The sequence below is a fragment of the Coturnix japonica genome, chromosome 2, assembly GCF_001577835.2.
Source record: "Coturnix japonica isolate 7356 chromosome 2, Coturnix japonica 2.1, whole genome shotgun sequence".
Lineage (NCBI taxonomy): Eukaryota > Metazoa > Chordata > Aves > Galliformes > Phasianidae > Coturnix > Coturnix japonica.
In genome coordinates, this window is record NC_029517.1 from 81,494,158 (window position 1) to 81,521,690 (window position 27,533).

The window sequence follows — 27,533 nt, forward strand, 5'->3', positions numbered from 1 at the left end:
TTGGATTTTCCATTTTGTGGTTAATAAGATAACCAGGGAATGTGAAAATGAAATCCTTGTTTTGCTTCTCTTAAAGTGCCTTAGAAAAAGATGTAAATTGATTGTAATCAGCCTTCTAAAATTGCTTTGTTTTTTAACCACGTTCAGAAAGTTAGGAAAGTGTGTATTTCAGTGTTTGTTCATTGGTGATAGGACAATTTTTCCTGCTCATGGAGAAAATACTTTATATTTTCCTCTGTTATATTTAATTATCACTGACTGCTATGATTTAACATTTAGTCAACCTGAGACTTTCGGTGGCCTGCTGCTAGGAAGGCCTGCCAGGTTAGGGCCCTTCATGGAACTGAGGGTGATCCCTGGTCCCTGGGTGGTGCTGTAGCATTCTGAAAAGGTAGTTACTCCTGCCAAATAATGTTCACTGTCAAAATTCAACATTCAGTTTAAGTATTATGTTGCCTCCTGTTAATTGTTTCATACAAAAGTTGAAGTTGGTAGAAGCTGATAGACAAAGTCTCTTTCTTCAAATGGGAAATTTTGTGTTTTAAAACATAGTGATAGAGGAATGTGGTTGAGTCTGTATTCACTGGGTTTCTTTGAAGAAGTGAGAAACCTTTTATGCTACGAAGGAATAAAAACGTTCTACAGGAACCATTATTGATGAAACATTTTTTAAAAATTAATTAATTTATTTTTTAATTGAGTTGCAGCTTTCTGATTTAATTTGAAGGGGGAAGAGAACAGACAAACCAGACCGACTACCTGAAAACATTGCTCTCCTCCTTCTTCTTTGGCCTTGCCTGATCATGATCCAGTGTTGATTTAAGCTTCAGTTTTGGAGCCCTTACAAAGCCATATACTTTTGAAGTGAACAGACCATGTGTACATTTGTATAAGTTTCCTTAAGTAGGAGTTGAACTGTTTGCTACAGTTATACATCTACTTTGTGCCTTTATCAGTTTCCTTCTACTACAAAGCCTTCCCGTGGTGCCAGCTGTATTTCACTATGCATAAATGAAAAAACTATTTACACATGGAAATGGGCAATCGTGTCTTAATTGTTCTGTGATCACAACCCCCATAGAACACGACATTTGAAAATAATATCTTTTATCTGGTGTCTGCATTTATTTGCCCTGCTTGCAGGACCCATGTGGGAGCACTGTTAAATAACAGTCAGCTTCTTTCAGTATTTGCATTTGATGTATAGGACTATTTAAATCAAATAAGGGAAAGGAAGAACTTGCATCATTCAGTTATACAGTCCAGCCTTTTCTATTTTAGCAGGATGGATGGGGCCACAGGAAAGCCTCATGGTCTTTACTTGGTGCCTTATTTGTGGCAGAGACGGGATTGTCAAGTGATGTAAAGCACTGAGATTGCTCTTGCTTCCGAGTCATTGTATTAGGAAAAAATCACATAGCACATACCTCAAGGTATACATTGTCCTATGTATTTTTTACCCTGATGTACTAGTGCATCATAAAATGATTTAAAATTACAGTGCATTAAGAATAATGTATTACATGAATACAATGAATTAAAATTCCCCTAGTGAAATGACAGCCTGACTGAAATCTGGTCTGGTGCTGGGGAGCTGAGCAGAACTCAGCTGTTGTCAGGAGCAGCTTTTCTTCTGTGTGTGTCTAGTCGGCTCAGCTATGCTTCAGCTCTTTGTAGCTCACAATTGCATGTGTTCTGTTTTGCTTTTGGAAGCCCGCGGAGTTAACAATTTACACTGACAAGCTAAACCTTCCATATTTCCTCATAACAATGGTAATGCTGGTTTCATAGTCGAAATGTCAGTTGCGTAGCCTTGTTGTTTGTTTGCTTTTTGTCAAAAATGCCTGTCCGCTGTCAGTTGAAGGGCTGCAAAAGTAAGAAGGTTTTCACAGCTGAAGGCCAGGAAAGAGGTTTGTTACTAAGGACATGGCAGACTGATCTATTTCTGTTAGTCTTGTAACCTTCTTAGGCTTGACATTTCTACGCTGCATATGTCAAGGATGCTCCATGGGAACTTACATTTCTAGACAGGTTTTGTTCTTTTGAGTACTTTAAGTCCATGTAATACATTTCCCCAACAAAGAGGAAGAAAATTTGATTTAGCTGATTTGATTTTCAATGCCTTTGCTGCTCGATGCTGCTGTTCAGAGATGCACACACAAGTGCTGTGCAGCGATCCTTGCAGCAATGCCTTGAAGTGAGTTTGTACCACTGTGGAATGCTGTGCTGTGCAATGCTCTGCACGGTGAGCTGCCATCTGCTTTACCTTGCTTCTCTCTTCCTATGGATAAAAGAGGCAAACCTTCCAGAGCCAGGCCTCTTTGTAGACCTTGACTATGGAGTAAGAACTGAGGATCTCAAATAGCTTGTGCGGTGATAAGTGTTATGCAAGACTACTACCAAACTCAAACCCACGATACAAGAAGTTTGGTGTACAAGGCTGAAAGCTAATTTTTGTCTGAAAAACAAAATACTCTTAATACTTTGGCCCTGACTAGTGAATTTAGTTTGCACTTTTCTGATGGACACGGCTTTGCTTATTTTTCTTCAAGTATTGTGCCTTGTTCTGTCACTAGTTGCTAGTTTTTGCATCTCTGTTCTACTTTTAGCATGCATAGTGTTCAGACACTTAAGTGTCTTTTGTCTTCTGATGTATCAGGTATTTGTAATCATTTTAAAAATATTTATATATATATGAAGTTGAAGTATGATATATATATGATATATATATATATGAAGTTGAAGATGGTTTCACTAGCAGGAGGAAATAGAGTTGTTTTTGTGCACTTTTTCTTTATTATTGCTCTTCAGAAAGACCTCTTGTGGTGGCATTTGAAAATTACTAGGCCTCTGTATTTCAGTGCTGCCCTGGTTCAATGTACTTATGAAAGAAAGATTCTGAGAGATTTCAGATTGTAGCATTAACACTGCATTTCTAACTTAAATCATATTGTTGTATTGAAAAAAGAGGGAGTGAAATATTTGTGTTTCTTCATCATGGGGGTAAAAGTAATGCTTGAAGGAGCTAAAATTAGCAAAGATAATGTCTGCATAGATTAAAGGGGATGAGTGGCCTGGGAAAACAACAGTGTTGATGACTGTTACTGTTCTTCAGACTACCTTGGAAATCTGCTTAAACACCTTTGGTGAAAGAGATTTGCTTTTGTGCTCGGAGTCCAGAGTTCCACCTTATCTCATCAAGGGTTGTTACAGCTCCTATGATTCATTAGATTAAATGTCCATGAGATATTGTTCACTGTGGCACTTGAAGAAGAATGCTTGGGTTTGGAGTGAGGAACATACGTTCTTTAATTACATTAGTGTCAGGTCAAGTGCTCTGGAGGTTATCAAAAGCCAGTGTATTTCCAAGAACAATATTGGAGCCTTATAGTGATCTTCACAGCTTAGTATTGGCTGTGCTAGTGGGCTTATTGTACAACTGATGTGCCTTGCCATGTCTGATAAGGGTGAGATTGGGAGGGGAAATAGCGATTCACTCTTCTGTCTGTACTTGTCCTCATTGCCTATGATTCACATTCAGGTTTCCTGTGTATGGTTTCAGCATTAGTGTTGCATAGAGCGAAAGACATGTGACAGGATTCTTGCTTCACATTGAAAATATTGATCTGAAGCATATTTTTATGTCTTGTCTTAACTTGTTTTTCCTCTGCCCCATTGGATACAAGAGTCTGTTTGCTATTGCAGAGAGGCTACTAAGATGATGTAGGACTTTGAAGGGAACATGTATGAGGAACAGCTTAGGTCCCTCTGTTGGCTCAGCCCAGAGGGAACTGCATGGAGCTGTGCCAGGGGAAGGGCAGCTGGGGGTGAGGGACAGAGTCTGCACCAGAGGTCGGTGGGCATGGAACAGGCTGCACAGGGCACTGGGCACAGCACTGAGCTGCTGGAGTTCCAGGAGCGTTTGGACATCATTCTCAGACATAGGGCTTGAATTTTGGGTGTTCCTGGGTGCAGCCAAGTGTTGGACTCTGATCCTTGTGTCCCTTCTGACTGGGGATATTCCATGATTTTCGCATCTTCTTTCCAAATGCAACTATCCTGTGTCAGTGGATTGAACACAGGAAATGTAAGCAGTTATTGTCTCCCTCTGGCAAGTCTAAACCTCCCTTTTCAGCATTAAAGAATACATTATGTACTATAAAGGCAAATTAGCAGCATATCATGGATCTGTAAATTGTCTTTATCTCTTGTATTCTGTTTCATGCTGGAAAGATTTATGTCAGTTAGAAAATGTAAGAACTCTGGAAAAGGATCCTTTTCTCAAAATGAAGCAGAATTGCACTGGAAGCAAAATGTTTTGTATATTAACCGAGTTCGTGAAAACTTGTCTGTAAACAAAAGTAGTTTTCAAATGTCCTTCACAAATAGAAGCACAAAGCAAATTATTGTGGAAATGGTAATGGGGAATTTAGTGAGTCTTTGAGTTGGAATTTAGTAGTAGTTATTGCAACAGCTTGGTATCTAGTTTTAAAATGGACTGGATGCATCCCTTCAAAGTATTTGAGGCATCTAAGCCCTTTTTCAAAAGGCATTTGTCTGCCTGGAGGGTTAGTGATGGGATCTTTCTGTTTGAAACTTTTGAAGTTCTCCAGCTGGGGACAAGAGCAGCCTTAGTACTGTATTGCTAAAGCTGAGATTTCAGAGAAACAGAAAGTTGTCCTTGGAGTACTTTATCCATCTCTGTCACTTTTTCATCTCAGATGATATTTTGACAGGCGGGAACGTAAAAATGTGCTGTATAGAAGTCATTGAATAGAGGATATTTCAAGTATTGCATTTCAGAAATGGGAGGTAAAGGATCTGTAGAAATGAAAATTGAATTGACAGCATGAGGTCTACTAGAGAACTGGAGATCATGGTTGTGATTAGCCAGCTGTTTGAAAAAGTTCTTTATTTATTTGAAAATTATTGGGAAAAATATGGCATTTTAATTGCTGGTGGGGAATGAAGAAGGATCTGATGTAAAAGTTCCCTGGAGCATTTTCAAGAACTCAGAGCTCTGGAGATAATGTGAGCCCAAGTTCAGTCTGGCATAACTGTGTTGTACATGCTGGCAGTAGCCTTGCTTGAGGAAGTGTGTGTGAGTTTCTGAATTAACGGAATGGATTATGACTCTTTACGGTTAAGAGGAATTAATGGCTGACTTCGGGAAGGTCCTTGAATACATTATTAATCCATGTATAGAAGATCTGTGGCCACTTGGAGAAAGACAGGTGGTATGCCATGAATTCTTGCTGTGCAGGGTTGTCCACAGTATGTTCGGTTGTGTGGTACTGATGGAGTCCTTGAAAAGGAAATAATATGAAAATTTTCTTACTCATTCTGATGAGACTTACATGGTAGTACTGTTGTTAGTACTTAATCTGGGGATGCAGAACATGATGACAAAGTAGCAAGGAAAATTATCCCTGTTAAGAGGGACTGGAGCCCTGCAACTCCTACCTATTTCAGCCATATTCTTTATTTAGAAAAATGTTTGTGCATTTCAGACTTACTAATGATGATAATGCTTCTCTATCATGTTATCATGTTAACATGTTAAGCTGCAATGTATCTATGATTTAAAGATTTACTTTTCTTCTCCTCCTGGAACTCTGGAAGGTTGCTGAGAAGAGGCAACATATATGATGTCCTAAGGGTATACTGTAACCTGGCCAACATGCACCCATAATGTAAATATTAAATGGAATGCAGCCTTACGCTATAGAAATAAGATGAACATCACTGCAGAAGTGGAATATCAAGAATGGTTTTCTGAGTTCTTCAGTTGAGCCTGGAGTCGCATGATTTACTGCTATGGTTACAGATTACGTTATTAAGATTATTATTGCCTGCAGCGATTTATACTTTTTCTGTTCTTCCAAAATGGAGGCTTATTGGCAGTTAAATCAGTTTTCATCTGCTTGAAATTTTTGTCTGTCATTGAGGTGGTGTCAGTTGTTTGTATTAAAATATTTTTGTAAATCTAGCGTAGAGGAGGAATCACATGTTTTACCATGTCAAGTGCAGGAAAGGTAACCTACTGTGGGCAGTAGCAAGTGGTGAAAAGATGTAAATGGACAGACGGTTATGATGCCAAAGCAATTGTTTGTGTATACACAGTTTGTGGTGGTTTGTTGTTGTTGTTTTTTATCCCAGCGGTTATTGCTTTTGATGTCAGTGTTGTACTGAAAATAAAGGAAACTTAGGTCTATTCTAATTTCTGCAGTTGAGATGGAGCTAACACACTGTCTGGTTTTAAGAGACAGGAATGGGAACGTGAGCACAAACCATATAAATAGTATAAAGCTCTACTTTGAATAGGATTGTTTTTATTATTTTCTCTTTTGGATATAACACTAATCCTTCTTAAATACTTGTTTGGTTTCTGATGAGAAGTTTTGATATATCTCTGTGTTTTTCCTTTGCAAAATGAAGTTGTGAAGTAAAAGCTGTATGGTTGAAGTAAAAGAGGCAAGACCTTCCTAACTAATATGCAAAAATGGCAAGCTAGCTTAAAAGTTGGCTTGAGTACTCAGGAGTACAGTTCTTCATTTCTGAGTCCTGTCTTGAGGAAAAAAGTTGCTTTGGTAAATGTAATATGCTTTATTGTACTTTCTAACCTGATCTGTTACTTCATGGATCCATTCATTGTAACTCTTCATTTCTTAATATTTCCCATTCAGGTAAAGATCCCTTAAATACACATTGATAGCAGCAAAATAATAATAATTTTAAAAATGCCTTTTTGCACTAATGCGTGCATACATAGCCAGAATGTGATTTTGTTGTTGGTATTAGTTGATGGCAAATATTTTGATAGCTACAATTTATTTCTATATTTACCTATCAAAATTCTTAAATGTTATGTAACATGGAGACTGCAGTGTTCACTCGCTCACTACTATAATGCAATGCAACAGCTGTGATGGAAAGCAGATAAACTGAGTCACAAAGAAATAGTGGTCTGCTGCAGTGGAAAACTGGACCAATAGGTCCTCTAGTTTCTCTTCTGATATCAGAGTAGCTGCAGGGTTGGGGACATCTTTGTCAGTTCCCTGAGGTGCAACACATGCAAAGTGCTGGTCTCATCTCAGCACCTGAATTCCAGTTTGAAGCAAATTTTTGATATATTTGTAGTGATACTCTGGGGAGAGAGATAGAGAACTGATATGAACTTATATTTAAATATGGAATCGTATAATCATAGAATTGCTCAGGTTGGAGAAGACCTTAAAGATTATCAAGTCCAACCTCACCAATCCATACTACCATAACTCTAACAACCCTTTACTAAATCATGTCCCTGAGCACCACATCCAAACGGTTTTAAACACATCCAGGAATGGTGACTCAGCCACTTCCCTGGGGAGCCTGTTCTGTAAAGTTTTTTCCTGATATCCAGTCTAAACTTCCCCTGGCACAACTTGAGGCCATTTTGCCTTGTTCTGTCACCAGTGAGAAGAGACCAACCGTGCTCTCACTGCAATCACCTTTTGGGTATTTGAAGAGAGCAATAATGTTTCCCCTTAACTTCCTCTTCCCCAGACTAAACAGCCCCAGTTCCTTCAGTTGCTCCTCATAGGGCATATTCTTCAAGCCTTTCACAAGCTTTGTTGCCCTTCTTTGGACCTTCTCCAGCACCTCAGTGTCCTTTCTGTATTGAGGTGCCCAGAACTGAACACAGTACTTGAGGTGGGGCCTCACCAATGCTTAGTACAGGGGCAATATGACTTCCCTAGTCCTGCTCACCACACCATTCCTGATACAAGCCAGGATGCCATTGGCCTTCTTGGCCACCTGGGTACACTGCTGGCTCATAATCAGCTAACTGTCCATCAGTACACCAAGGTTCCTTTCCAAGGTTCCTTTCTCTCAGGCAGCTTTCCAGCCACTCCTTTCCAAGCCTATAGGGTTGCCTGGGATTGTTGTGACCAAAATGCAGGACTTGACAGTTGGCCCTCATGAAACTCATACAGTTTACCCTGGCCCATCGATCCAGTCTATCCAAATCCCCCTGTAGTGCCTTTCTACCCTCCAGCAGATCAACACTCCCTCCCAATTTAGTGTTGTCTGCAAACTTACTGAAGGCGAACTCAATCCCCTCATCAAGATCACTGATAAAGATATACAGATATATAGTTATAGGATGTAAGGTTATGTAGGTCCAAATCTGATATAACCAATAGTTATATAAAATAATCTTATTTTGCTAGTCTGTCCTGAAAGTGCATTGAGTGCTCAACCTGAAAGTCAGACCTAGATAGAATTACAATGCTTGGTACAAAGGAGCTTTATTTTATAAACCACCACTAGCACTTTGTAACTGTAGGTAATGAATCCAGCCTGGCACAGCTCAAGCATTGTAAAGGAATAAGTTTTGAATTGTTCTGTCAATTGGTTGGAGAGGCTGAGACACCTGAAATTTTTTAGGATACTGGAAGAAAGATCTAAACAGATGGGTATATTTTGCCTCTTAAAAATCTGTTTTTTAGTAGAAATTGTCTTTAGAATATCTGGATCATTAATCATTCTTTTGCAGTGATTTTTTATGTGTCATATTTGATTATAAAATAGTAGCTATACCAGTAATAATGACATTTTAATTTCAGTGCAAATAATAAAGCAAAATAAGTCTTTTTAAGGCTATTTTTTTTAGGGTTAGCATTTTGTTTAAGGAGCTATGCCAAAGAGATTTACATCCCGCCATGTCTTGTCATGTTTTAGACTTATATTCTGAGGCAACTTTACTGTTGACATCTTGGAGGTGACATCTGTCAATGCCAGCAATGCAGCTTATCCAGGAAACCTGAGCTACCATGTAGTTTTCACTGTGATTTAACTCAACCCAAAATATCTCAGGACTTCATATTTCTGACTTAGCTGAGAATGCCAAAAACATGTTTTTAGAGGAATGGATGTTAACATCTCCCTAGAAAGTACATAGTATGACAAATTTGTAGTCACTGTCTACTGAGTACTTTTTGCAGCATGTTCATGACCCAGGCATTTCCCATGAAGAACAAGAACATGGGAAATAGCAACTCTTCTCCTTCTGCTTTACAATACACTTAGATGTGATGGAATACACTTGAAATTGAGCTGATAAGTATTGTCTTTGCACAACCTAGAGCAATAGTTCTGATGAGGATTTCAGTTGCTTGCTTCATCTTCATCATGTTCAGTTTGATACCTTAAGTGAGTGCAGAACACTTCTTCTGCAGATGATTTTTCCTCTGAAACTGTTTTCCTCCTATCCTTTTCTTTTTCTTTTCCCCCTAGCTCTGTTCTGCTCTGCTGTGACACCAGTAAGCTTTTTAGGTCTCGCTTTTATTATATTTATTTATTTATTTATTTCCCAACAGATTGCTGTATTTCTTCAGTATTTCTTGAGTTTTTATGCCCTAAATTTGACTGCTGTCTTTGTGTGGGGAGGTTGACAGACTCAGTCAAAGTGTTTTCTTCTCTCTTCTGTGCAGTTTTTAACGAGGGAAGATAAGAAGCTGCATACAGGTTGAAAGTGTGCTTAAGTTCTGAGGCAGTAACTAGTATTTTTCATGGACTATATAGCAGCAGTTCCAAAATGTAAGTCAGAATTTGTAAATTCTATAAAGGCAATTTATTCGAAACCTCAGAAAAAGTCTTATAAATGAGCATGTTCTTGAAAAGAGCAGTACCTGTCATTTCAAAAGCATAGGCATACCACATTTCTTTTTCTTTTACAGCTTATATTTAACTCCTTCTAGCAATATTTAATATTGCATCAGTCAATTCATATCCTTCACTCAAGTGCTGACCAGTTTATGAGCTGCACTGCTGCAAGCGTATACTCTTCTTCTGAGTACCCAAGTCAAACATGCTGAAAACATGAATCACTTCTTTTGTTTTTAGAGTTTTGTGTAGTAGCAATATAACTTTAGAACTCAGTGTTCCATGAGTTAGGTCTTTTCTTTTGCAGCTTTCAGTCTTTTTTAATTCGGAGTTGAAATGCTTTGAGTTCTGGCAGCTCAAATTCTGAAACTGTTGGTTTATCTTTGGTCTCAGGTTAACACTATGTATTTAATTGGCAAATTTGTTTCAGAACTAATTAGGTGCTTGTGCTTCAGATGGTCATTTAGTTGATTAAAGACTTAAGAATGGCTGCTACCAAGCAGTAGAACCTCTTCTTAGCTGGCTGACATTTCCTCTATCAGGAGAAATATTTGTGCCCTGTGTTCTTGGTTCAGTATGTCAACAATGGGAAATGTCAATAGAAAGAAAGTGAAATATCAGAGGGAAAGGTGGAAACTTGAAAGTCTGTCATAGTTTTTCAAGATCTCACTTTTGTTCTGCCTAATTTAGATGTCTTCCATAGTCCTATAGAGGGTGGTCATTTGGACAAAATAAGAGGGTGAATTGTAAACTGCTGCTTTATACTCATTGCTGCTAGCTGAGATTCAGTGTGTGAGATAGAAGGCTGACCTTACTGCTTTATGAGTGTGAAGCTGTTTTTACAGAAATTTCTATCTCTGACAAATTTATTAAAATAATCTCTAGCAGAATTCTTAAAAAGTCCACAAATCAAATGTTTGATAAGGAACTGGATCTGCTAAATTCTTACTATGTAGAACTGTTCTGAAGAGTTTAAAATGTCATTTCTACCGCGCCCCTCTCCTCCCAGTCAACTTAAAATAAGATGGATATGAAAGCTGCATTTGATCTTATTTTGCTTACATTTTTACAAAAGCTAGGTCTTCAGTGATGGCTAGGCACACATGAAAACTGATTTCAATGAGAATTTTGCCAGTGGCATTAGAGCTCCACTTAAATTCTCTTTCCAGTGCATTTGGTGAATAGACAGGTGAAGCAAACATAGTAAATGTCTGAGCAAGGTGTCAAAGATGCACAGCTTTCTTTTGCATATATGCATATATTTATCTCCCAGACACGCATATGCACATCCAAGTTATATGCTGTACACTGACAATGCTTTTGTTAGCATCCCAGCTAAATGAAGTATGAGATGGGAGGAGCAATATGCTTATCAAATGTGATGGTTTGACTTTAAGTTGAAGTGCAAGGAAATAACTAATGAAGATACTACTATGTAATTGATTTTTTTTCTCTACTGTTTCATTATTGAGTCTTAAGAAACAATGACTGTAAAGCAGAGGGAAAAAAAAAAAGGTAAATGAAAGTTCTATTTAAAACACTCAACAACCTCCCCACCCCCCAAGAGTTTTTCCTCAAAAACACATACACATAAAATTATGAAGATGGCAAAACCCTTCATGTTATTGCTTCTGTGTTCATTTAAGAATGTGATTCTTGCATAATTAATACATTTGAAGAATGTTTCTGGTTAGTGACCTTAAAAGAGGACTTGATCTGAAGGAGTGGTTTGTTTTACAGAATGCTGAAACCAAGGTGGAAGAAGCAGCTAAGGAGAGTCCGAAAGCAGCAAGACTAACACAGCAGTCTTCAGAGGACAATGAAGTATTTGGTGAGTTACTCAGACCATTGGAAAATATTACTTGATCAGTTAGTTTTGTATGTATACTGTTGTGTAGGGCTTTTTTTTTCTTTCTTCTTCTTTTCCGAGTAACAACAAAAATGACTTGTCATCTACTGACTGTTAGTAAATAGCATCCAGGTATGGGCAGTACAGCTCCAAAAAGAAATGGAAAGGCTGAGGAAAAGACAAGAAAAAAATGGGAGATCAACGGTCTGGAACATATATCTGAAGAAAGATTAGTATTTGGTTACTGTAGAGAAGAAAGATTGAATGCAAGTGTTTAAATTAAAGACAGTATACAGTGAGAGGGAAAGTCAGTTTTTCTCTGTCCACGATGGATAGAACAAACTGTGATTTCTTCAAATTGTGGGCAGACTCAAATGGGGTTGGGTAGGGGAATCCTAAAACAAATACTGAAACATTGGCGTGTATCATCTTAGCAGATAGAGATTCATCATCATGGGCATTCAAAAGCAGGTTAGATAAGTTATTGTGTAAACTGATACAATATAGTTCCACTTGTGGCAGAATTGGATAGACTAACTACCTGATGACCTATGAGGTCATTAGGTTTTAGATGAGCTCCTCTTGTTGGCTTTCTGTGACTAATTCCACACATCCCACCCCCCATAGGTTTTGCTGATAGCTTTCATACCAAATAAGAAAAGGCCAGATATAGTTTTATTCTGCATTAAGATTGGGAAAACTGGGAGCAAACCTTTGTTTTTCTGACTTTATACTGATTTTATGCTAATAGAACTCCACAGGAAGAAAGCAATAGCCTGAAGTTCCTATAAAGGCTAAAGGTTTCTCAGTAAATGTATGTAATGTTTAGTTCCGTCATGTTTTGGCATGGAAACTACAACTGTAAAAATCATGTGGATTTTATTAGGGCTGACTAACTTAACATTTTGGATGATTCAACTACTTATGAACACGGTAAGGAAATATTCTCCCTCTTTCGAGGTGCAGAAGGAATGGAGCACCAATAACTAAATCTTTCTTACTATGAGTGGAAACAATGCATATCCATTTAGACAGGTTTTGGCTAAAGTCTGCTTTCCTGTATGAGTTAATGCAATGTGATTAACATGTGAGCCTGAATTCCCTGTATGAATGCTTCCAGCACTGATCAGATATTGCTGGAGGCTGAAGAATCCACAAGTGGACGTAAGAAGTAGGTTTACGCTTCATTAATTTTGTGGTGAGATTATTACCTCATTTCCTCTATATCTGCTCCATCAGCCGTTTGCAGTAGATCCGGTTCTACTGGTTATGGAGCCCCACGGCACTGTATTATGCATGTCCCAAACTATGTCCTTTCTCAATGTGAATCTCTGCAGTGCTCTTCCTGTGAGAAAGATGGAGACAGTAAGGAGGGAGACAACAGCCAACTTCTTTCTACCAGCAAAAACTCATGCTTTTACAGTGCCTCTGGGACCGGCATTAGCCCCAAATTACTGTATCAAACTAAACTAGCACTTGATTGTACAGACCTGTCCCATGTGGAGATGGTGAACTTAAAAACAAACAAACAAAACCCACAAAACAAAACAACAGGAATTAAAATAGTGGAGTTCACTGTTGGTGGACTTAAATTCATACTACAATGATTTTACAGTGATGCACACCCTTGCTATAAATTATTTTGCTAATTTAAAAAATGGGCATGCAGTCAGCTTCCTAAATGCTCCTTAAAGGTAATGATTTATTAACAAATTGCTGAACATTTCCATGTTCCAAATCTGTAAACTGAACTGCTTATCTAAGATAAGCAAGAAATCAACCTTTGCTAGCTAGCTTGGCATCACGAGGAGGAAAACTTCTTTCCAAATCCAAAAAGAAGTCATCATCTTTTATCAACCCTTTTACCACTTTACAAATGGAAGTCTAGTTTGTTTGCTTTCTAAATTAGATGAAAGCTGTTACGAAGGAAGAGGCAATATGGACCAAATAGCCTGTAAACTGTTAAGTGAAGAATTCAAAGTAGGCTGAAGGTGCAAAGTGTGAAGCTCTCTGAGAGTCAGGGAAGAAATGTGTTCAGATACAAGTTTCACGTGTCTGAGAATGGCACTATTGTATGTAACTGCCTTATCCTGCAGTTCTGGGCAATTTTTTTTAAGAGATTCATATCCATCTCGTAGAGGGTAAATGACTACAAGCTTCAGACAGCTTTCCCTAGGCAAGGTATTTGTTGTTTTATAGTCTTCTCCCTCTGTCCTGATGCATTTCAAGCCATCCTTCATTTCTTCTTTCTCTGTGGTGAAGTTAATTATAATGAGTGTCAAATGTGCACCAGTGGCAGGTTAATTTAGAGCACTTCTAGTCAAAGAGCTGAAGCTATTCCTAGGAATTTTAAATAGCCTCCAGTCTTTTTGACAGACTTCAGCACAGGGTATTTGTGTTTGTTTGTTTGTTTTTGTCTATGGATCACTGTCTTCTGTGCTTGCTTTATTTATTTGAAACAAAAATCACTATCTGTGGCTTTTTCCAGGACACTGCCATCTCCTACAGAAAAAGAGGAATCAGTGCATTTAATTCCTACCTGAAACAGCCCCCTTGGGAAAGAGGATGCTCATGCCTTGATTACTGTTGTACTTCTTCCTCTCTGTGCTTTTCTGTTCTGTGCATGAGCTCAAAGGTTTCAGAAGAACCTGGACCCCCTGGGGTCCCTGTGGCTGTCCCTCTGTTCTTAGCCACCCGGGGGCAGCAACTGCCAGTTCCCTGCAGCTAATGCCTGGACAGCCACAGCAAAGCAGGCAGCAACCTTACTCCATTCTTATTTCCCCTCTTTCTAGGGTTAATATTGTCTTGGACCAGTGGAAAATGTGATCTATCAGAAGAGAACCTTTGTATGGCAGGCAGTACAGAAGGTGTGCAGTTCCTAGAGGTTGTTATTATGGAGTTGTTGTCAGGGAAGAATTTGCTTCTAGAGAAAGTGTGGTTTCTGCACTGCTTATTGTTTGAGTGTGGCACAGTGTTATTGATTGAAAATTCTGTGGTAATAAAGAACCAGGTGTGGATATCTCTTTCATGTCTACTAGAGCTGGTAGTGCTCTCTGTAAATACAAGTAAAGATCGATCTACTACCGTGAAAGAGCCTCTTGGGAAATGAACATGAACATCTTTGTTTTCTTCTTCTTCATGAGCTGGATCCAGGAATTATTATTTTGGAAGGTATTTTTTGTTTGCTTTGAGTTTTTCCTTTGTTTTCATTTAATATTAGTTTTTATACTGAGATATAGCTGGTGTGTCCTCAGCAACAATAGAGGCTCGCTGTACGAGATGCTTTACTAAAAAAAGAAGAGCGTCAGAAATGGGCTGTGTTTCAGAGAGCTAATTCTCAGAGGTGATGAGCTTTTAACACAGAGTAAAGAAATGGAGCCTAAGGGTAAGGATATGGAAGAGAAAGGGAATTGAGTCTGTATGGTAGTCCTATGTGTAACTATCAAATTCTGAATTAACAGGAGTTAGTTTTGTTTGTGCATTGAAAGGATTTGCTTGTGACACCAAACAGGGTTCTGTTGTCTGTTCTAACACTGAATATTCATCTGTGTTGTGAATCTATAATGTTGTGCTGCTCCAAACTTCTGTTGAACTTGCATGTAGTCAACATGATCACTGCTGCAACTAATATGTAGTCAGAAAAGGATCTTTAATGACTCAGTATAGGAGAGAGAAGGGAAATGGCTGGGTAGAGCACTGTGCATTTAAAGATATGGATCAGGAGTCACTGTGCTGGCTTTGCTTCCAAAAGCAATTATAAAATTATGTGTGGATAATTCAGAAGTTTGTTCAATCCATTGCTGCTACTGTGAGGCAAAAGCAGGGGACCGGACTGCCTGTTGCTGGCTAGGAGGACTGGACCTACATTTGTACAGTCCTCTGAGTTGGAGAAGGACAACTGCAGACTTCTATAGATACTTCTTTTCTATTGGGATGAACAAGCATAAAATTACGTGTAAGAGAAAGTTCTCCATGCAGGAACTGTGGTATTTTGACAGCAAGTTCTCCTTTCTGGTAGCAATGAAGAGTTAATGTAATAACTAGCATTTTAACAGTTTTTTAACAAAAACAAAAAGGTAAAATTAACTTTTTCCTAACAATGCCTGAATTGTGTTTTTTTCCCCCTTTCCCTGAAGCAGGAGGTAAGCTCTGCTGTGAATTTGTCAAAGCAACACTGAGCAGAGCATTGTCTGTTGTTCTGCCATTTTTAGCTGCAGCTCTGGGTTAGGTTCCAAGGTCACTTTTGTATGTGGAGCTCAGGGAAATAGCTCAAAACTGTGCAGTCAGCACAATTCCACAGCAACCCTGACTGACCCTGGTTCATTACTTATGCTGACACCCGCTTCTGTGTCCTACACGTTGAACTCCTGTGGGTATTTGTATAACCCTTCACAGGTTGAGGAACTTCTGTCTCCACTGGGTTGCCATCTATAATGTTTTGACAGATGTAGGCAATACTGCTGTTGGCCTTAATGTTGTACGAGGGTTACCACAGTTACTGCTGTCCCATCATGTCCACATCTGGAACGTATTTTGGGTTTTTTTGGATGCTGATATTGAAGGCAAGGTTCTGTTTTTGGGTTGGGTTTTCTTTCTTTTTCTTATGTTCCCATTCTGTTTGGGATGTAATAACAATAAATAAAGCATATTCCCTGAAAACAGTAGGCAATGTTCATCTCTTACAAGTGGCTGTACAGAATATACTTGGGAGGTGGGCATATATATGATCATGTGCAAAACCTGTATGGATTTCACATGTGCTTCTAGAATTTGTTTTTGCTTTTAGAATCTCATTTAAAAGGAGAAGGGGCAGAATTCAAAAGGAGGAGCTTGAAAGAATTTAGCAGCTCCTGACTACACGATCCCTTTCTCAGGAGGTTATGTGACAATGAGAGGAACTTGCTAAAAGCTGTGTGTCACTGTAGTTCTGTGACCTTCTTACAAGGGAGTTTCTCTCATTGTAAACACCATTGACTGTGGGATGCAGAATATGACTTTAATGAAAAACAATGGCAAGCAGACATGAAAAAATCAATCCTGTGATGCAGCAGATTGTTCTAGAATTGATGTTTTAACCATAGTGCAGTTATTCCCTCTGGCACGAGAGGGAAATGGGTGAATTCAGCCTTTCATAGTTTTTCATTATAAGCTTAAGCAACAGTTCTGTTACTCCAGCTGTCTATATATTTCCACTTCCCTTCACCATCTTTTCCCCGTTCCCAATTGCTCGCAAGTCTTGGCCTGCCTGCTTCTGGAGAACAGTTCTTTATCAAAATGGCACCAGAAAGACTGGAATAATTTCCTGAACTGGAAAAAAAATAAAAAAAATAAAAAAAATAGAGAGATTTACATTTTAACAAAAAAATTGTCATTTTTTTTTTCTGTGTAGTGGTAAGTAGCTGATGAGCACTGCTTGCATCTTTTCCTTTGGTTTGTTTGTTTGTTTGTTTGCCTACCTAAAGCTTTTATTATTATTATTATTATTCAGGGAAAGGGTTGAAATTCCGTTCTTGCAAGGTCTTGTGTGTCATAACACTTCTTGCTAGCTGGGCATAGGGAACCTCGCCCTGTGCAGTGTTAGAGAACTGTTGGGGTGGAAAGAGACCCAGAGGATTTCAGATCCAGCAGGTGGTTGACCTTCTAGTTGTTATTTTAGGATTTGAAGCTTTTTTATAAAGTACAAAGATTTGCATTTTGATGCTATTTCTGTAGTTAGTTTGGTTATGGCTCGTTAGGTGACTACTCATCTTTATGGATTTTGTAACAATATTCAAGTTTTATTTCTGGCAACCATTTGATGCATCAAACAGCACTGGTAGCTCCTGGGTATCTAACTAGTTAATATGCAAGCACAATTACCACACTGCTCTACGGTAGCATCTAGACCTGTGAGATTGCCTGTAATGTGGCTTTGATGTTTACCACACAATTAGTGCACATGCTGTAGGGCTTTTTAACAAATATGATCCCAGATGGTTTTTTTTTTCCAATCTGTACCATACACAATGTGCATGTCTAAAAGAGGCCTGTTTTTTTTCTCCCTATTATGGGGACTGATTTTGTTACTGGATTTGTTAACATAGGCAAGGACCAGAGCCAAGTGATGCCTTCTGCACTTTCAGTAGTGCTGGCCCGATGGTGTGCGCTCACTGTAGTTTATCAACACAGTAACAGTACAATAAATGATTCATGATTCATGATTTTAATGGTTGCTATACAGTGGGCAGGATCCGCTGAAATTTTTCCCCCTGTTTATTCAGTGAGTCTGTATAAGAGATGGGGGGAAGCACAATAGGCGTTCAACATCCTATTGTTATCCCCAGCACACATTGTGGCTGATTGTAAAAGTTAGGATGGGGAAGGGTTGCCCAGTGTCACATGGTGCTGTGTGGTGATTGAGGCCTTTTGCTAATTAGCTAACCATGAACAGAAGTTATTCCTTTCCAAGTGCATTTTGCTGCCTTTGTCCTGATAGCAGGCTGCAGCCCAAGGGAGTTTTCTGTTTGCACAGAAGAAACAGAATCCTTAGTGTTTTCCATTACTGGCCCTTATGTAGCAATCAGTTTGGGTAAGGCAGGATTTGAGCTGCAAATGAATTACAAGTGCTTCTGAAAGATCTTTATTTTGGAGAAAGTAGCTGGGATGTTGCTGTTGTCCCATTTCCAGTTTGCTGAACTGAATAAATGCTCAGTCCTGGTTTGAGTGAAATAAGCCATAGAATAATAAGCCATAGAACCCTCTGTGGGCCAACTGCTCCACTGTCTTCTTAGCTGAAACAGATGTTGGCATTAAAGTTTAATTACTCTGTGACTCACTTTTGATGTCATGGCTAGAAGAAAACCATAGTGAATTTTGGTACCATTTATTTTGAGAATGTATGCCTAGAAGCATCAACTGGGATACATATATATATTTAAAGAAAGTAATACAGATATAAATATATGTATGCCACTTATTGTAAAAACAAACAAACATTCTTCCTCATATCCAGTCTAAATCTTCACTCTTTCGGTTGAAACCATTTCTCTGTGTCCTATTAGAACAGACCCTGCTTTTCTATACAGATCTTCTTTCCTTTAGCTTCCCTTTAGGTAGAGCTGTGTTCTCAAAAGCATCAAACTCTGTTTGTAATGAACCAAGATGTGAAAGCATTATAGGGCAAGCTGAGCAGCAGTAAACTCACTAGGAGCAGGCTATGCCAGAGGAGAAGACAGCAGGTTATAAAAACCCCATGCAAGTTGTGCTCTTGTGATCCCGACAACATAATTTTACTTCCGCGCTGAGTTAATCTACATAATGCTTCAGTTTGTGTATAACAAATGTATGACATTTCTAACTGTGTCCGCAGGACTGAAAATGATTCTGATGGTGGTGTGGAAAGTGGAGAGGGGAAAGTGCTGACAGGGAGGTACACAGCAGAAAGTCACATCTGAGGTGTCTGGTTTTGGTGAGGAAAATAGAAGTGAAAAGGACCAGTGTACGCTGGTGTGCACCCCCTGGTACTTGCACAGAAACATCCTGGTGGTGACAAGACTGCAGTTGCTCACAAGCAGAGAACAGCCACGATAATGCTGCTCTTTATTTCCAGAGCTGTTCAGAGCAGGCTCACTCTCTAGAGCCTCCCATATAAAAAGCCAATAAAAAACCTGGCTTTCTGTAGACCTTCTAATATTTTTACTTAATTAGAAGAAACCATTTTTCTGCCAGTTAGAAGGTATCTCCATCCAACAGGAACTTTAAATTAGTCTGAGTGGTTTAGTAGCCTGCAGTAGTTTGGGTGGGTTTTTTTTGTTTATTTGACACTTCGACTTCCTATGTGACACTACATATATGTTCTGAAAATTTACTTGTATTTTAGCATATTTGGCCGAATTTCCGGATATAACTTCTCTTATCTGTTTCAAAATACTAAGATATGAAAGCAAACCTGTTTTGGTATTCAGGCTGAAAATTCCCTGAAACAAAAACCATCAGGGTCCACCCGAAAATTAAAGTTTCTCTCTTATTTCTTCACTAAAGTAGCTCCTTCTATGAAGGGTGCAGGGCTGGGCAGCATTGTTGTGGACTGCGCAGCCTACAAAGCAGATGAGGTTTAACAGAACAAGTGTAGAGTCTTGCACCTAGGGAAGAAATAATTGCATGCATCAATACAGGCTGGGGGATGACCTGCTGGAGAGGAGCTCCGCAGAGAGGGACCTAGGTCTCCTGGTGGACAACAGGTTGGCCATGAGCCATGGGATTTTGACATTTCCTTCCTTTCGTCACAACTGTCTTCCCTATTGCTGAAGTATCATAATCCAAGAGTGGACTTACTATAGGACTTATTTGGTTATTACATGTGCTGCAGAAGCACCTAGCTAAGGAGTAGGACTTCATTTTTCCTCTCAGTGAATAAACAGAAGGGGAAGAATATGAGGGAGGCTGTCTGCAGCCATCACAGCTTCTGTTTCCTAGAGCAAGTTCCTCCTTTGCCAGTCCAACTACTTTTGCACCAAGGAGATTGCTGCTCACTAGCTGCAGTATGAGAATCAACTTGCTGCAGTTTTTGCAGGGGATCTGCAGACTGTTCTGCTTGGGAAAACTCAGTAGCAGAATCCCAGCAGTGTAATTATTCTCATTACAGGGGTGCTTGAGAAGCACCCTCTGTACATGCTATTTCTTCCTGGACACATTTACCGCTGCACTGTTATCCCTGTGCCAGTACAGTTCTGCCAGTCTTTTTTCCTGAAGGCAAACATTTAAATGATTTCTCTTTCCTGTTCATCTAATCAACAAACTTTTAAAATTGATTTGTAATTATTCTTTCAATTGCAAATAATTATAAGGGTTGAAAAATGCCTTACTAGTTTCATTTTTCCCACCCATGTGGTTTTCTTTTTTATTTTTTTTAACATATGTGTTTATTACAAATGTCTCCTGCAGTGAAAATACATGTTCCTTTCTAATAAATGTTCTGGCATTCCTTATGAAAGTGCTCTTCTAGGCTCTACATAAGGTCCATGTGCCTATTATGTGATTTCTGAATGTTCTTGCTAGTTTTTTTTTGGTTTTTTTTTTTGAGATTCCATGAAAAAGGAATTAAGGAAAGCATACAGAGCTTGTCCCCTCATAAAAATGTGAGCACGTTGAAATTAGCATGTTGTTAAAAATCACACGCTGCTTTGACTAATCAGCATGACTGCCAACCTCTTTGTAATAAATCACTGTTGACATATACAGATATCTAATTTTTATGATCAGTTCCCCTTGTTTTTAAGTGTATCTTAATCATGTGCTTTAACAGCAGCGAAGTGTGGGAAAAGGCTCGTGTTGTCATTTGTACACAGGCTGCATGAAAGCTACTTGGACTATAAAAATGAAACGTTTTCTCCACCACCTATATTAGTTTGCTTATACTGATGTAGTTGGGTTGTACAACTTCAAGGTAAAGACTTAAATATTTTAAGGGCCAGATTCGCCATTCTGTTATTTAAAAAAGAATTAAAAAATAATTATTTTAATTTAACAGTCTTTGCTGAGGAAGTACAGCAAAATTTGATCCTCGTGATAGTTTTATTGTTTAGAATTGGCTTTATAAATGAAGGATTGGAAGGTGTTTTCATATGGAGGGTCTCTAACAGAATTTTGGACTTGTCCTGAAATGTGCGATTTTGTTTGAAGTAGAAGAAAAAAATCTGCCAAAAAAATAAGGACTTTTTCATGCAAGTGAAATCTTTGTCTCTCTCAGATATAAAGTAAAAACTGTCAGTTCTGTGTTGATTTTAGTATGTGGTAGCACTGATTGGAGATCTTTCCTATACGCTACTTGTGCTGAAGTGACACGAATCAGAGGAGTTGTTTGTTTGTTGTTGTTGTTGTTGTTGTTTGTTTGTTTTTTGTTTTTTAAGTAGTACATATACAAATAAGTGGCCAAATGCTTTTTGAAGTTACTGGTGAATAGCAGTATTTTTAATGGAACAATTCAGAAATCATTACAGTCCGTCATTACAATCCATCACTAGGCGTGACTTGCAGAAGAGACTAACGTGAAATACGTTACGGAGAACTCACTTGTACACACACACCTTCTAAGGTACCCAGTGGTCTGCGAATACAACTGTCGTCAGAAAATGCAGAATATGGATTCCAGGCCAACAAGAAGCCTTTCCTTAAGCCATTCTGCCAGCAGTTCTACCTCAGCAGTTATGTTTGATAGCTGGCATATCTCAGATGATCTCAACTCCAAGGGGAACATGAGAATAGAGGCATTCTCTGAGTGCATGAGTGCTTAGAATAACACTAAGCTTAGTGATCAAATGAACAATCCCTTTGAGCTTTCGAGATAGTACCCCCTCTCACAGGGCGTTGGAAAGCATTTCTTTAACAATTATGCAGCAACAAAGCACAATGGGATTGCTGGTTGCTATAATTTCTTTCAGAGAAGAAAAGTCGTAGTTTGTATATTACCTTCTCAAATTGAGCTAGTTTGGCAGTCAGGGAATACAACTTTGTCTGCTGTCGCATCCCTACTATTAGCGGAATAGGCTGCAGCATAGATGTTTAAAATTTTTAACATTCTAAGGTAGAATTTTTACAAATGCATTGCCTTCCTGCTCCTTGTTGCTTCCAATCAGTTTTTTTTCCTGCCTGCTTTGCGTTCAGGAGTTTAAAAATCCTTCAGGTGTAAACAGAATCTGTACTACTAGCAGTGCATTTCTTATGCTCTCAGACACTTCTTCAACACATTGTTCTTCCTGTTTGCTGTGACTTATTCCCAGTGTGTGACTGTGGTATTTTATCACTGTAGTCCCTTCTAACATCTCCAGTATTTTCCCTGTACTTCCTCCCTATATTTTCCTCTTACCCACTGCTCCATTTCTCTCTGTCAGATATGCTTTTGCAGCTTTTTTTTTTTCTTCTCATTACTTTCTTCATTTCTTGCATTGTGATTTATATATTTTTTTTAACTTCCAAAGATCAGATCTACCACATATGCTTTGTAGCAACTCCTCTTCCCAACAGCCACCCCAAGTCTCTATACTTAGGGTCAATTTTAAAGTTAGTTAAACATTAACATATATACATACATATATATATATGTCTAAAAAGGCAAAAGCCCTTCTTTACCTGTAAAAAGTTGATAGAATATATCTCACCTGTGAGATCTTGCAAGCCATATGCCAGCAAATGTTCTGTGCTTGGTCGGGTGAATTGCTGTCGAGATGACTTGGGTTAACAGCACTGCTCAGTGCTCCTGTGACATTCTGCTGAGAGAACAAATTCTGTTCAAGACTCGAGTCTAATTCTGGAATGAAACACCCTTTAAAATATTCTGTGAAGAAATCCCAACAAATTGTATTCTTTTCTGATAGAAGCCTGCATAATCTGTCAGTTGTTCATCAGATTTTGAGCCTAAGATGTACAGAATGAGAACACAAACAAGCATACTTTCCAATTTTAAAAGTAAAGACTAAGTAAAACTGTAGGAAAGTTCTGCTACAAGTTGTTCATACCTCCCACTACTTCAGGTATTGCTGTACTACAAATAAATCCAAATCTCGAGTGAAATTGAAATCTAATCTGCTGCCTTTAATCTGCTTGTCAGACAGGGTGCTCTTATTTGTAATTGCTTGGGAGTCAGAGTTGTTTCAGTAAAACTATGCCAGTGGGGACAAAAGATATTTTGCTGTATTTGATGAAGTATTTGCATTCTGAAGTGCATTTCAGAAACCGCAAACTGCTTGTACATCACAGTGCACAGATCTTAACCTGTTGTGACTGAGCCACTGTAACTGCGACTAATAGACAGTTAGGTATTTAGAACTTATGATTACCCACAGAACTTTTATTAAATGGTTTTAGCAAGACATGCCATGCCTGAGAAGCAGAAAATTAGAGCAGTTCTAGCTTGCCATCTGTCTCCTTAGTATGTAATAGACCATTTATTTGGCTCTTGACAGTGAGCACTGGGTGATGGGGAGTAAAGAGAGGTGAACTGGATTAACAGAGGCCTTCAAGTGAATGTGGGTATCCCTTATGTTTGTAAGTTTAATTTCTTCCTTTTCTTTTCATCTCTTCCTGCTCATTAGATTGCTGCTGCCAGCTTACCATCCTCAGAGCAGAAAGAATCTCACTTTACTTTCATGTTCATGCTATTTATTCACGCTTTCGGGTTATGTTCACATTTTAGGGAACGGAATGAATTTCAGTCTCAAGAGAGATCTGAAGTTTGTCCTCATTATGTGTTCTTCTTGTTGCTAATTTGAGAAAAGCTTTTACTCTGTTAGTAGTTTAAAAGTATCTTGTTTGTCTTCGGTCCTTGTGTTCCTACTGGTCCAGAAAGATCCACTCTTAGCTGTTGTCTGTGTTTGAACAGTGCTATGTCCTGCTCTGCTTCAGGACCCCACTGTGCAATTTAACCCAGCCAAATCAGGCTGATGTATGTATGCCTGCAGCTTCTTTGGTCGGAAATCAAGCTCTGTGTAGATAGAGATAGTTGTAGCCTGCACCCTGATGAGGTGGTTGATTTATCAAGAACTTGGTTCCACTGTACAGAGTTTAAAATTTTCTTCTTCAAAAAGTAATTGCTGCAATTTCCCCATGTTGTTTTATTTGCATTCCAATGAAAACAGAAGTCTAGGTTTTATTAAAGCAGCATCTTGCATAGTTTAGTAATAAAGGACACTGATGGTTGGCTATGAGCCATTTGCTAGAAGGAAATGAATTTGTTGGATTTTGCATTGTTGGAGTGCAGAGCCTGGAAATCGGTGCATATCAATTTGATGCTTGATTTGATGTTCTTTATATTGTCTTATGTTCTCATAGGTTGTTTGTTCGGTTTTCCATCAGCTCTTTCCATTGCAGGCCTATGCAGAGGTGCCTTGGATGCTGAGTTATCAGTTCTTGACTTGGAAACATCTTAGAGGCAGCAAAGAACGTTTTGTTGCTGGGTTTAGCAGTCACATGCTGTAAAGCCTGCCACAAGCTGTGCCTTATGCTCCTTGCTGAGTGAAGACACACGTTTTTTTTGTCCCAGTGTTATTTTCTCCTGTTAAAGCAGAACACCTCAAATAATGAGTCTTTAGGTGGCAACAAAATGCTTTATAACCGTTACCCCAAGGGAGAAATCTGTGCTGGTTTTATTCTCGTGGAGGGCAGTTAGCTCAGCCAGGGCTTTATTATCTTGCTTCAGATTTGAAATTTAAATAGCACAGATGAAAATGCATGATAAATCGACAGCATACAACCCTGTCTGTTCAAGTATGAGACTGGTACAGGATAGGAAAAAAACAGCAGATTCAAAATCGTTAAGCAAGCGATTTCTGTGTTGTGGGTGGATCTTCTGAAATAGCCAAAGGAAATTTGTTTTTTAATGTTCTTGAAGTATCTGAAAAAAAACAACCACCTTAAACCGTATGTGTTGTAAACAGTGAAGGACACTAAGCAGGGAGATGAGCTGTACAGAAATATCCTAAAGCACTTCTACATTCACAGCTCAGTCAGAAAGAATACAATTGAAAGTGGAAGGGAAGAACTACAAAACTCTGGATCTTGCAGGTGTTGGTAATGAGTACTGTGCCAGTAGCCTCAGAGCTTAAAGGAGCAGTATAACTGTTGGCATTTGAAAGGTAGTATAAGGCTTTTTTTGGAAGGGCTGAAGTTAAAAATAACTATTTAACCTGAAGGGTGAAATATGGACAGTACTAACATTTTCAGTATGACTGTACTAGTGCCTCTAGCTATGTGGTGTTTTGTGTAACAGTGCTAGGAACAGCCAAGCAAGTGGCTAAAGCACCTGTACTCCTAGCAGCAGCAGACCATAAGTTCCAATTTCACTTGGCTAAGTGCAAATCTGTAGCTCTGCCACTACTGCTTTGTTTTTTTTCTGAACATGTTGTAGTCTCATTGGAAGGGCTGGTTAAGTTAGCAAGGGTAGACAAAGGCAGAACTCAATAGCTATTACTTTACAACCAGCTCTTGTACACAATCAACTCCAAAGAGCCTATTTTCAGAGTAGGGTGATTAGACGTTTGGCTTGTTTGCTTTTAACTGCCATTAGACTTTGCTGCCAAAACAACGTGGGATACTAGTGGCATAGATGAAAGTTTGCTTGCTAACAGTTATCAATATTTGCTTTGAGAAGCACAAGTCGTCTCCAAGCAGAGAGGTATTTTAAGGCAACAACCACACAGTTTTTAGAAAAAAAATGCTTAATTCCATTTTTGGAGGCCTTCTACTTTTAAATTGCTTCGGGTGAATGTACTGCACTGCATGCTGAAATAAGAGGCAGAGTTGCATGGCGCTAGGAGAGAGGGAAAACAAAAGACTGGTGCTGTTGTGGAAGATGCATTTCTGATTGTAGGTAAATGGGGCATCTCCTCCTTCTGCAGCTGGAGCTTGGTGTGAAATTCACAGCATGTGTTTCTCACACTGTCTGTGACCATGGGTGGAAAGCTCTGAGTACTTGGCTCAGTTCTGCCTGGTTGCTTGTTCCTAAGAGACACAATGCCAGAGTGTTCCCTTCCAAAGTGGGTTAGGAAAGTTGGCTGATCAAGCACATAACTGATCCTGGAATCTAAAGATTTATTTCTGCACTTGAAAATCCTGTCTCAGTGAGTGATTTATTTTATATATGCACCATTAAAAAACAAAGAAGCATTTTTCTCTTCTGTTGAAGCAGAGGAATAACCAGATGCAAAGGATTCCTCTAGTCTGTGGTATCCCAATGATGTTTTATTTGAGTCTGCCGGCTGCCTTCTCCTAATGTTCATGTGCATGCAGCCCCTTCCTTCTCCACTTCAGCATGCATGTCCTTCTTTCCATGTCACAGAAACCCCAGTGATCAGGCTGGTGGCACAACTTAAGAGCTTGTCTCCTGCTCCATGAAATATCAGCATAGCTATGTCATCTGAATATATCAAATACAAGCGAACAGGATACACTGTTTTTCCACAGCGAGATCATTGAGGATCTGGATAAGGCTGTTTCTAATTATTTTTGAGATATGCAACAGTGACTAGCCTCAAGCAGTTAACAGTTTGTGTGGTGGATGCATCAGAGGCAAAGCTTGGAAAATACTATGGGTGGTTCCCAGGCATGGATCCACTCTGTTCTGAAGCTTGGTACTGAGTGATTCCTGTCAGGTGGGTGAAGTGCATCATCATAGGCACATGTGTGCTTGGTCAGAGATAGGAAAGATTCACTTCTTTTTTGTTGTCGTTGTTTTTTAAGACTTTATGGATCATGTAATGCAAACAGTCTCTCTGTAGAGGAGGGAAAAACATTGCTGTAGCTGTTTCTGTGGTATCACTGGCATCACTGGCATCTCTCCAGTCAGCATTCAAGTGCAATGGTTCTCATTTTTTCAAAAGCAGAGCATCTTGCTCTTTTTCAGCTGGTGTTATAAAACATGAAAAGGCAGACTCTTCAAAAAATCTCCTTTTTTTCCCCAATCATTGGCACTTCAACTGTTTTTTGAATCATTCTCTGGCTAACATTCAAGACATATTTAAGCTAGCTAACTAAATGCTCTGCTGCTGGTATTCCTGAGTATTAATGCTCATGTTTTGTTACTGTTAGTAAAGCTTCATTGGCAGGAGGTAACCTGGCACATTCACTGATCAGGGCCATGCTGTACTGGAGCACATCCACCCTTGCTGACAGTTATGCATTTGCTTAAAGTCTGTCTGCTAAGGGAATTGCCTTTATGCAGGCAGTAAGTAGGCTAACAATTACTAATTACATTGAATCTGTGTATGTGTGCATGCACACATTAATGGTGATGAGATTCCTAGGTGCAAAATTGAATAGTTCTGTTGCTCACAGTGTCTCAGTTGTCTCTCTGTCTATAGTGTCAGTGCTGTACAGATGTGCCTTTTTTATTCTTGGTGGAATAGTTCAGATTTGTGGTCGTATTTATCTCCAATTTTGTTAAAGTGCCTGTGAAAAGGGGTGATGTCTCAGGTCCTTCCACTAGCATAAGCAGCTTGTAATGACTTGGGTACGATTGAAAATAATCTTTAAGTAAACTAGCAGATCTATATTGCAGCACAAG

General features: G+C 39.0%; 1 protein-coding gene and 1 long non-coding RNA gene across 3 annotated transcripts in view; one reads left to right on the forward strand and one right to left on the reverse strand.

The window, feature by feature from the left end:
• Positions 1-27,533, forward strand: part of MBP (myelin basic protein) — a 100,034-nt gene that overhangs the window by 40,875 nt on the left and 31,626 nt on the right. For both annotated transcript variants that reach the window (XM_015855126.2, XM_032442611.1), the window contains exon 3: positions 11,392-11,482. In XM_015855126.2, the coding sequence (XP_015710612.1) occupies positions 11,392-11,482 (91 nt within the window). The remainder of the gene's footprint in view (positions 1-11,391; positions 11,483-27,533) is intronic.
• On the reverse strand, positions 1,734-11,487 carry LOC116652937. Its single transcript, XR_004306169.1, has 3 exons — positions 11,390-11,487; positions 7,354-7,360; positions 1,734-1,743 (listed from the first exon to the last, which is right to left on the reverse strand). It is a non-coding gene; the product is annotated as an uncharacterized LOC116652937 (long non-coding RNA).